This window comes from Ursus arctos, unplaced genomic scaffold, assembly GCF_023065955.2.
Source record: "Ursus arctos isolate Adak ecotype North America unplaced genomic scaffold, UrsArc2.0 scaffold_21, whole genome shotgun sequence".
Taxonomy (NCBI): domain Eukaryota; kingdom Metazoa; phylum Chordata; class Mammalia; order Carnivora; family Ursidae; genus Ursus; species Ursus arctos.
Genome location: NW_026622886.1, coordinates 18,474,668 through 18,486,845, shown reverse-complemented (window position 1 = coordinate 18,486,845; position 12,178 = coordinate 18,474,668). Strand labels below are relative to the sequence as shown.

Sequence of the window (12,178 nt, the reverse complement as noted above, 5' to 3'; positions counted from 1 at the left end):
GTCTTTTTTTGCTTTCACAAGATGATTTTCCTTATGATATTCTTCTCTTGAAAAGCTGCTGATTTGGGTCATGGCATTGGGATCTCTTTGCAAGGTACTATTTTTCTTCAACATTGAACTTTTGGTTGTACATTTATAAGCACCTTCAGTAAGATCATGCCAACTGTAATTCATAAGATTTACAATTCCCGCAGGGTAAATAATGTTATACTCAGCATATTTCTGCAATATCTCCCCAAGTTCCTGCAGTATTTCAGAAGCAATGAGTTTATATTCTTGAAATAGACCCTTTTGCAGGTATATTTTGGAGAATGGAAGGTTAGGAGAACACTTGGCAACACTAGGAGTTCGTGAGATGTCAAATGAATAGAACTCATCTTGCTCCTCAGCTTCAGGTATTGTAGGTAATCTTGCTTCCTTTAGTTCTTTAGATATTATACTCTTTGTACTGCTATAAAAAACATATGTGAGCCATAAAGATACTTTATCTTCTTTAACCTGGTAAGTCAACTTCTAGAAATCCATCTTAAAATGTAATAAAAAAGGTGTATAACATCTGTGAATAAAATTGCTAACTGTAACATTTTTTAATATTTGAAAAAATTGAAAGAAATCTAATGACTCATAAAGATATAGCTAAATAAATAATGCCATACTCATACAATGGGTAGCATGAAAAATTGTTTGGAAAATTGCTCTTATTAATTTGGGAAAATGCTTGTTATAATATATAAAGACTATACATAATTGTATACATGGGGTGTCCTCAAATGTATAATGTATATATCATATATCTGGTAGTACAGAGACTAAGCAAATATCCTCCAAAAAGTAAATTGATTATCAGATTGTAGAAGTCATTTTTATTGTCTTTTTTAATACTTTTCTAACCTTTCTTTCTTTTTTTTTTTTTTTTAAAGCAGGCTCCACACCTACTTGAACTCACGACCCTGCGACTCGCATGTAAGAGTCGGCATGCACTACTGACTGAGCCAGCCAGGCACCCCTCTAACTTTTCTACAATGAATAACTATTATGTTTATACACAGAAGATAAAAACATGCTTGTGTGTTGCTTATTAATTACTTTAATTATAACAAAAGACAGAGGCCATTTCTTCCAGAAAGCGTTCCCTGAATTTCTCAGGTTAGTCTACAGACATGTCCTGTGTTCCCTTAGCCTATCCTCCACACCCCATCAGATGTTACTACCTTATACTGAAACTTCAAAGCAGGAACAGAAACGGATCCACAAAGGGACTAGGTGTCTCAGATAATGGAATTTTCATCCACAGTTTATGAAACAACTATGCATAACATGGTTAAAACTTACAAGTGGTCTTCCCCTTTTGGTAAGAGCATCTAGGTAATTCAAAATTATCCTCTCTTGGAGACAACTAGAAAATTTGGATAAAATTTAAAAAAAAATCTAAAAGGCTACAGAGAGCTAACAAGAGAGTCATGACTTATTATCAGTATCTGGAAGAAGATGGAATCCAAAGAGATAAACCCCATATTTCCCCCCTTGTGGAAGGTCAGGGGTGGGGAAGGAGAATTTACTAATTCTGTAAGAGGCATCTGAGAGACTTAAAGACTGGTCAGGGCTTTTGATAGCTTTGTAGCAGCTAAAGGTTCAAAATTTGGAGTCTAGGGCCTTCCATGGCAAGATTACTGGTTGAGACCCAAAAGGAGTAAGGGTTGTCTAGAAGTACACCTAAACCAGCTCATTATAACACAGCTTCAAATTATCTCATTTCCTGACATTGAATTAAGGTGACCCCAAAGTGTTGCTAACCCCAAGCCTCTGACAGAAACAAATATAAATCTCCTCTAGTGAAAGCTAACTTCATACTAGTCCTCAAATTATTTCTTAAAATAATTTTCAAATACAATATGTGACACAAAGTGTTTTAAAAAACAAGATTCACAAGGAGTCGAGAGAACGTGAATGAGAGCCAGCAGAAACAGCAATTAATAAAATAGAACCATAGGGAGATAGAATTTAAAGTAACTCTGCTTACTATGACCAAGGAAATTGAGAATTTCTGCAAAGAACTGAAAACTACATGTGCGCACGCACACACACATGCGCGCGCATAGAGCATATCCGAAAAAAAACCATATAGAAATTATAAAGCTGAAAAATATAATACCAAAAATTAAGAACTCAGTAGATGAGTTTAACAGCATATTAGACACAAAATTGAGAGAAAATTACTTAAATGAAAGATAAGTCAGAAGAAAATCTTCACAATGAAGTATGGAAAGATAATTGAGCAGAAGTAAGATTATAAAATACCATCTATTTAGACCCATCAAAATTTACTATTAATTTAAAAAACAAAAGGAGATAGGGGTGCCTGGGTGGCTCAGTCAGTTGAGTGTCTGACTCTTGATTTCAGCTAAGGTCATGATCTCGGTGTCGTGGAATCGAGCCCCATGTCAGGCTCTGCGCTCAGCAGGGAGTCTGCTTGGGGTTCTCTTTCTCCCTCCCTCTCTGCTCCTCCACCTGCTTGTGCTCTTTCTCTCTCAAATAACACTAACTCTCCATTCCCCCTGTGGAGGTTCAGAGCATGCCACCCCAAAATATGCCACTTTGGCATAGTGATTACTTTGAGTTAAAGGCACTTGAAAAACAGCAAATCCAAGAAGTGCATTCTGACCTTTCTGTTTCTTCTTGAAAGCAGGAGCTAAAACTCTCATGTGAAGCATGACCTTCTTACACCAGGAGGAAGAAACATTCCTATCACCAGAGAGGAAGTTGAGGCCAGGAAAAATCTGTACAAACAGATTTTGTTAAACTAACTCTTAACTTCCCAGTCATTTCTCTAGGATTAACTGCTCTATCCCAAGCCCTTTGTCTTGCACATTTTCACAGTTCGTTACTTTGTCCAGCCTAGTATATAAGCATTTGGGTCTAATTGTCTGGATCTTCATTCTTGGGAGGGCTCCTATATATGTGTAAAAATTACTAGATAGGGGCGCCTGGGTGGCACAGCGGTTAAGTGTCTGCCTTCGGCTCAGGGCGTGATCCCGGCGTTGTGGGATCAAGTGCCACATCAGGCTCCTCTGCTATGAGCCTCTTCTTCCTCTCCCACTCCCCCTGCTTGTGTTCCCTCTCTTGCTGGCTGTCTCTATCTCTGTCAAATAAATAAATAAAATCTTTAAAAAAAATTACTAGATAAAATTTATGTGTTTATCTCTTACTGATCTGTCTTCTATCCATCTCAGCAGGAGACCCTGAGAGGGTAGAGAAGAAATGATATACCCTATATCTATATACACTATTCCCCTCATCCCTCAGGCCCTTGTAACCACCATTCTACTTTCTGTCCCTGTGATTTTTGACTACTCTATGAACTTCATGTAGGAGGAAGCATACAATATTTGTTCATTTGCGACTGTCTTATTTCACTTAGCATAATGTCTTCAAGGTTCAACCATGTTGTAGCATGTGTCAGAATTTCCTTCCTTCTTAAGGTCGAGTAACATTTCATTGTATGTGTGTACCATACTTCGTTTAACCACTCATTTGTCAATGGACTTGGGTTGCTTCCTCCTTTTGGCAATTATGATAATGCTGCTATGAACATGGGTGTACCTTATCTGCTGAAGTCCCTGCTTTCACTTCTAGAATTGGAATTGCTGAATCATGGTAATTCTATGTTTTTTTTGAGGAAATGCCATATCATTTTCCACAGCAACTGTACCATTTCACAGTTCCATCAGAAGTGCACAGGGGTTCCAATTTCTCCACGTCCTCGCTAACACTTGTTTTTTGTTTTGTTTTGTTCTAAAGATTTATTTATTTACTTTAATGAGAGAGAGAGTGGGGGGGAGCAAGGGAGAGAGAGAATTTCAAGCAGAGTCCCCACCGAGCACAGAGCCTGACTAGGGGCTCGATCTCATGACCCTGAGATCATGACCTGAGCCAGAATCAAGAGTCGGATGCTTAACCCACTGAGCCACTCAGGTGCCCCTGCTTTTGTTTTTTAATAGCCATCCTAGTGGGTGTGAAGTGGTACATAGTAAAAGTTGTTTTGCTTTGAAAAAGCAAAGCTTTGAAAGTTGTTTATATTTGTTTCCGTTTTCTATTCAAACAACTTTACATGCCCCACTTCTCCACAGATAAGCCTCTTTTAAGGCCACCAAAATCCTTGATCATGTTGAATCCAAAGGTCACTATTCAGTCTCAACACACACAACCCCCATGCAGCATTTGACAAAACTAGACACTCTTGAAACATTTTCTTCATTTGGTTTTCTTTTTTAATTTAATTTGATTTATTTATTTGAGAGATTCAGAAAGAACACAAGCGGGGGGGTGGGGAGGGGCAGAGGGAGAAGCTGACTCCCTACCGAGCAGGGAGCCTGACATGGGACTCGATCCCAGGACCCCGGGATCATGACCTGAGCCAAAGGCAGATGCTTAACCAACTCTGCCACCCAGGCACCCTTCATTTGGTTTTCTGGACACTACTTTCTCTTGGTTCTCCTCCCTCACTGGATGTTCCTTCTCTAACTCTTCTGCTGATTTCTTGTCAACTTCGCCCTCTCATACCTCTCTTCTTCTCTCTGTCTATATTCTCCATGTAATCTTCCTCAACTGAAAGGCTTTAAAAACCATTTAGACCTTGACAACTCACAAATGTACATATCCAGCTCTGAGCTCCCACCTGACCTCCAGACTTGGGTACCCAATTTCCTACGCAGCATATCTGATAGGCATCTCAAGATCAACTTAGCCAACATGTCTAAAAATGAACTCTTGGGGCGCCTGGGTGGCACAGCGGTTGAGCGTCTGCCTTCGGCTCAGGGCGTGATCCCGGCGTTATGGGATCGAGCCCCACATCAGGCTCCTCCGCTATGAGCCTGCTTCTTCCTCTCCCACTCCCCCTGCTTGTGTTCCCTCTCTCGCTGGCTGTCTCTATCTCTGTCAAATAAATAAATAAAATCTTTAAAAAAATATAAATAAATAAATAAATAAAAATGAACTCTTGGTTTTTCCCACCAAACCTGCTCTTCCCTTAGTTTTTACTTACTTCAATAAACAGCAATTCCATTCTTACAACTGCTCAGGCCCAAGGTTCTGGAGTTATCTTTGGATATCTTCATCTTCTCTTTCTCTCATTCCATAACAAGACCAGTCATCTCTACCTTAAACTATATCCAGAATGCAACCTCGTGGTCCCTCTTTCAGAGAGATCTAGATAGCCTCTAGATAGTTGATATAATAAAATCTAGGAGGATAATCAGGCACACATTGTCTGGACACTGTGTTACATAGAATATACAAAGAGAAGACATAGTCCTTCCCTTTTCAGGAACTTAAAATCTGTAATCTGGCTACCATCTTTACTCATTTATTCAACAAATATCTATTGCTTAAGAAACCAAAACTGATTTCACTACACTATCAGAGGCATGAACAAAAGTGCTTTAAATGAACTGTCCTTTGAAATGTTCTCTAAACCAATTGCTCAAAGATTTCTAAGACAGCTACCTGACTTAATACAATTTCAAAGTGCTTTCTTCCATCAAGTCAATGTGGTAAAACATGTCAACACTCGACTGAATTTCACCTGAATAAAGTCTTTTTTAAAATGGTAAACAGCATTATAGAGACATTTGCATTTTTCTTTTAAATAAGAATTCCATTCACATCATTTGAAAAATAGCACTAGTTTCCCAACTTAGTATTTAATGTAAAAATAAAGTATTTAATGTAAAAATAAGATAAAAAGGTATTTCAATTGGGGCATCTGGGTGGCTCAGTTGGTTGAACGTCTGCCTTCGGCTCAGGTCATGATCTAAAGGTCCTGGGATCAAGTCCGGAATTGGGCTTCCTGCTCAGCAGAGAGCCTGCTTCTCCCTCTCCCTCTCCCTCTGCCCCTCCTCCCTGCTCGTGCTCGCTCTCAAATAAATAAATAAAATCTTAAAAAAAAAAAAAAAAGAATTCTAAATGTAGATCTTAAATCTTTGCTTTCCAGGCATTGTTTATATTTTCATTGATATTTAAAGGCTGGAAGACCCATTTTTGAAAACTTTAAATATATTATTATAATAATAACTCATTACATTTCTATATCTCTTTATGGGTTTCAAAGTTGCTTTCATAAATATCATTTTACCAAACTCTAATACTAACCCTATGAGCCAGTGATTGTGTTTTCATTTTAAGGTATTTTCTTTGCAACATCCTGTAAATATGCATTCATGATTGTCAGATTTGTCTACTGCTCAAATAAAATGATAAAAACTGTACTTATTACAATAATATTAACACCTACCATTTATTAATTACCTCAGTTTTATCATATGTAAAATAAGGTCAATAATTCTACCTCCTTCAGAGGGTTGTTAAGAAATATAATGTGCACTTAAAAAATAATATTTGTATGTTTGGTTTATTTTTCAGACAGAGGCTCAAATAATGGACTGCCCATTTCAAAACCAGACTTAACAATCTTAACAAGAGATAATCAACAATCAGGGTGCCTGGATGGCTCAGTTGGTTAAACATCTGCCTTCGGCTCAAGTCATGATCCCAGAGTCCTGGGATGGAGCCCCGCATCAGGCTCCCTGCTCAGTGGGGGGCCTGCATCTCCCTCTGCCTACAGGTCTGCCTGCTTGTGCTCTCTCTCGCTCTGTCAAATAAATAAATAAAATCTTTACAAAAAAAAAAAAGGTAATCAACAATGAAGGTCTTGGCACCTGGCCCAGTCTTAAAGTAGCCCCACCTCTCTAGGCACCGCATATGTAAAGAAATGATTGATTCATTCAAGAAATATTCATCAGGCACAGTTCTAGGCGCTGGAGAGACATGGTGAAGAGGACAGAACTCTGCCCCCATGGATCTTATATTATAGTTGGGGGAAAGACAGGAAGGAAAACATGAGGGGAGAAGAGGGAAGAGAGAGAGAAAGGAAGGAAATAAAAAGTACGGATAGTGGTAACTGTGACAATAAAAATAAAACAAGACACTGTAATAGAATGACAGGGGGTGTATGTTTGGCTACTTTGGATTGGGAGATCAGGGATGGCCTTTCTGAGGAGAAGACATTTGCATTGAAACCGGAATAATGATGAGGAAGAACCAAGCATGAAATAATATGGCAGAAAAATATTCAAAGCAGAATGTACAGCCAATGCAAAGAACCAAAAGCATGAATGGGCTTGGTTGCTAAAGGAATAGATAGGCCATAATGGCTGGGGAGTAAGTGACATGGCGTGGTATGTGAGGAGGTTGGAGGGTCTGCAGGAGAGAAAATGACAGAAGGACTTGCAATTCGCGTAAGAAGTGCGGATTTTTTTTTTTTAAAGATTTTATTTATTTATTCGACGGAGATAGAGACAGCCAGTGAGAGAGGGAACACAAGCAGGGGGAGTGGGAGAGGAAGAAGCAGGCTCCCAGCGGAGGAGCCTGATGTGGGGCTCGATCCCAGAACACCGGGATCACGCCCTGAGCCGAAGGCAGACGCTTAACCGCTGTGCTACCCAGGCGCCCCCAAGAAGTGCGGATTTTATTCCTGGTGTAGTGGCAGCAGTAGGATAGTCAATGGGGTGTTTTAAGTAGAGCAAACAGAAGCAATGCTTAAGACATGCAATCAAATCAGAAAGCTGGGCAGTCAATAAAGCCCTAGAGCTCTATGATACATAGACCTCCTTATTGCCCATATGACAACCTGAACTCTTTTACTGAGTACCAATTATAAGCCAAGCACTTTGAGTGCAAAATAACCAAGTCATGTTGAATTGCTTTTCAAGCAGAAAGAGTTGGAAATGAAGAAATGATAGACTTCTGAAAAGAGCAACAACTTGCAGTGATCTTGAGAAAAGTTACAGCAGGCTCAAAACAAACCAAACAAACTAACCAACTAACTCTACCCAATTAGTGTATACCAGAGTTTCTCAACTCTGGTCTTACTGACATTTTGAACTGGATAATTCTCTGTTGTGGGGGGCTGGATAACAGCCCACTAGATAACAACCCACTAGATAACAACAGCATCACGCCCCTAGACATGACAACCCAAAATGCCTTCAGATATGGCCAATGTCCCTCATGGGGCAAAATCACCACTGCTCAAGAACTCATTGGTATAAACGAGAGCTTTAAGCCCTATACAACCTTGAGATATATGTTCTAAGACAGGATGGGGTGTTTTAATTTCCAAGTTAAGAAACTGTAGTAAGTAGTGGGTAGAAACATTGTAAAATGGCTAGTTCCATTATTTCATTTACCTTTGACGGCTGACACAATTCCATGGTTATTAAGTTACAAATCTCTTCTAAGCCCATTCTATGTGCCAAGCATTTGCTTTTGGGACTGGATATATAAGTGGTCAAGTAGATTAAAAAATCTTCCCTTGGGGTGCCTGGGTGGCTCAGTCGGTTAAGTGACTGACTCTTGGTTTCAGCTCAGGTCATGATCTCAGGGTGGTACCATCAAGCCCCATAACTGCTCTGTGCTCAGCGTGGAGTTTGCCTGGGATTCTCTCCCCTTCCCTCTCCCTCCCACTCTGCACCCCCTCCTCATTCCACCCCCGCCTCCAGCTTGGGGAAGCTCTCTCCCTCTTCAATAAAAATAAATTTAAAAAATCTTTAAAAAATGTTTTCCCCTTATAGACCTGATACTCTCAAGAGAAGAGGGAGGGCAAACAAAGAGATAGGAATGATATTTAGAATGTTAGAAAGTGATAAGTGCAAGAGGACAGTTAGGAAGAGGGATAGAGAATGACAAGATGGGGACAGGGTAGAAATTTGAAATAGGAAAATCAAGAAAATCTCATCAAAAAGGTGATATTTAAGTAAAGACTTAAAAGGAACAGAAAGTAAACAATGCAGAAAGCAAAGGAAACATCTAGTACAAACTCCCTAAAGCAAGAGTAGGGCTGGGTTTGTTGTGGAATAACCAAAAAAACAAACCAGGGTGACTGGTCAGATATGACCAATTACGCTTCAATTAACCGCTGATCTGGCTAAAATAAAGTTCTCTGATTGGCTTCATGGTCAGCTTTGAAATGGAAAATTCCTTGATATAGTTTCTTGAGGACTGGGGAACAGGGTAGGGAAGCACTGGTCCTGAGCACCTTATAACTCTTTGAAAATGTAAAGTAACCCCAGCAATTGAAGAGTAATCCCCAATATTTTACCCATAATTAGCTCCCGAGGTGTGTCTCAAAGAGAGGAAATGGTCTTCACACTCTCTCTTTTCCCATTTTTTTCTTTTTGGTTTCATCTAAAATGAAAGAAAATTTCTGATTAAAAAACAGAGAAAAACACTGGTCCAAAGTGAATTATTTTTAGAAAAGTAAACTATAGGGGCGCCTGAGTGGCTCAGTCGGTTAAGCATCTGCCTTCAGCTCAGGTCATGATCACTGGGTTCTGGGATCAAGCCCTAGATCGGGCTTCCTGCTCAGCAGGGAGTCTGCTTTTATCTCTCTCTCTCTCTCTCTCTCTCTCTCCTTCTGCCCCTTCCCACTGCTCATTCTCTCTCTCTCAAATAAATAAAATCTTAAAAAGAGAGAGAGAGAGAGAAGTAAAGTATAATTTGATGCGACTGAGCTATATTATTACCTGATCAAAGAAATAGGTGGGCCCAATGTCCAAAGATTTAGCTTCAGTCAAGTCTCCCATTCTGCCATGAGACCTAAGTAAGAGAAATTAGAACTCTGAAGACAAGTTATCATATTTGTAGGTGATATTTCAAAGTACTTCACAGTTTTAAAGTTTAGATATTTTATTTTCAATGAAATATAAAAAATTCTGGGGTGGAGGAATGCAACTGTTCCTTTATCTGTAGCTTCACTTCATGGGCTATCAACTTGACATAGTTGCAATCAGAAGGACTGCATGCTGTGGGCAAACAAAGCAATAGCATGTCACTGCCAACTTTCTCAACCCTGGCACCACTGATGTTTTGAACCAGATAATTCTTTGTGGTAAGAAGCTACCTTGTGCCTTGTAAGATGTTTAGCAGCATCTCTGGCCTCTACCTACCAGACACCAGCAGCATACCCTCTTACCCAGTGCTGACAACAAAATGTGTCTCCTGACATTGCCAAATATCTCTTGGGGATCAAAACTGCCCCTGGTTGAGAATGACTATGCCGATGCAATGGACAAGAAAAAAGGTTTGATGTGGAAGGAACTAGTGAAGATAAGTAACACTGCTGATGAAAGGGCCATTTACAGCAATGCCACTCAAAATGTGGTCCCTGATGAGGAGCCTCAGCATCACCTGGGACCTTGTTAGAAATTCAAATCCACACTCAGACATAATGTATACTGTATCAGAATCTCCAGAGGTGGCATCTAAGAATCTGTGGTTGAACAAGCACTCCAGGTGATTCTGAAAAATGCCCAAGTTTGGGAAGCACTGGCCAAGAGGACACATTTTACCAAGCAGGTTGTGAAAACCACCCTGGTGACTGGGAGGAGAAAGTCTGGGACTGGATAACCCAAAGCTAACGCACCTACTGGATCTGCAATGGAAAGATAGATGAGCACACAGTGGAGGACAAGGTAGCAGCAACAGCATCAATGGACTGGGAAATGTGACGGACTGAGGATCGTTAGCTATTACTATTACAATAGTAGACTAGCCCTTTCTTAAGGAGAAGTCAGAGAACCCCTTTAAAATGAAGATTGGAGGGAGAGCAAAACGCCTATTTACCTAAATATCTCCATCTTGCTGTACTGCCAGAGTAGCTAAAGATTCCACTTTGAGTAAATTCAAAATCTCAAAAATCCTTGATTAAAATGTAAAAAGAGAGGCATTTACATTGTAACATGTTACATACATTCATGAAAAACCTCATGTCCTGCAATATTGTGCACTAAAAATAATAGCGTTTATGGGGAAAATAGGGTAGGGCACATCACTTAAAATCTATGCTACTTTGGAACCAGAGCACAAAAAACCACATACCAATAATTGGCACCTCAGGAGAAACTTAAACAGCCCAGGCAGGAACTTAGAGCCAGAAGGGGCTTCAGAGGATATTTTTTAAAAAAAACACAAGAGGTAGAAATGCAAACTTACGGGTACTGAAATAATGTGGATGAAGTAGAACTCCTTGCCAGTGGGGTTGCATTAGGTGGGCACAAAAAGAAGTGAAACCTTAATAGTGTTAAGATGGCAATATTCCCCAGATGATCGATAGATTCAGTGCAATCTCTATCAAAATTCCAATAGTCCTTTTCACAGAAATTGACATGCTAACATTTCTAAAATTCATATGGAAATTTGAGAATCTAGAATAGCCAAAATAATCTTGAAAAAAAGAACAAAGTTGGAGGACTCACACCTCCCAGTTTCAAAAGCTGTAATAATCAAAAGTGGTACTGGCATGAGTATAGATATATAGATCAATGAATTAGAATTGAGTCTAGAAATGAACCCTCATATTTACGGTTAATTAATTTTTGGCAAGGGTGCCACACAATTCGATGAAAAATACTCTTTTCAATACATGGTAATGAGACAACTGGATATCTACATGCAAAAGAATGAAATCAGACCCCTACTTCACAGTATATACAAAAAGTCAATTCAAAATGGATCACAGAATGGAATCACAGAATGGAAAATCATATATGTAATAAAGGTCTAGTATCCAGAACATATAAAGAACTCTTAAATTAAACAATAAAAAGATAAAGGATGACTGACTGAATTTAAAAACGGACAAAAGATTTGGATAGACTTTTCTCCAAAGAATATATGCAAATGGCCAATAACACATGAAAAGATGCTTACCATCATTAGTAATTAGCTAACTGCCGATCAAAACCAAAATAAGATACCACTTTACACCTATTAGGATGGCTATAATTTAAAAAAGACAATAATAAGTGATGGCAAGGATATGGAGAAATTAGAAACCACATACACTGTGGGTACGACTGTACAATGGTGCAGTTCCCTTTGAAAATAGTCTGATAGTTCACTGAAATGTTAAACATAGAATTATCCCATAAGACTCAGCAATTGTATTCTTATATATCCAAGAAAAATGAAAACATATATGGCCACATCAAAACTTGTACTGTTCATAGTAGCATTATTCATAATAGCCAAAAAATAGAAACAACCCAAATGTCTATCAATTGATGCATGAAAAATATTCTATAATTAGACAGTGGTAGTGATTATACAGTTGTAATATATTAAA

General features: G+C 39.0%; 1 protein-coding gene across 1 annotated transcript in view; it reads right to left on the bottom strand.

The window, feature by feature from the left end:
* Positions 1 to 11,566, bottom strand: part of LOC113256142 (uncharacterized protein C3orf20 homolog) — a 159,241-nt gene extending 147,675 nt beyond the window's left edge. Inside the window, exons 1-3 of the mRNA XM_057316550.1 lie at positions 10,678 to 11,566; positions 9,579 to 9,651; positions 9,155 to 9,240 (exon numbers count right to left, since the gene is read on the bottom strand). Of these exons, the coding sequence (XP_057172533.1) occupies positions 9,155 to 9,240; positions 9,579 to 9,651; positions 10,678 to 10,691 (173 nt within the window). The 5' untranslated portion in view covers positions 10,692 to 11,566. The remainder of the gene's footprint in view (positions 1 to 9,154; positions 9,241 to 9,578; positions 9,652 to 10,677) is intronic.
* Positions 11,567 to 12,178: the final 612 nt, after the last annotated feature.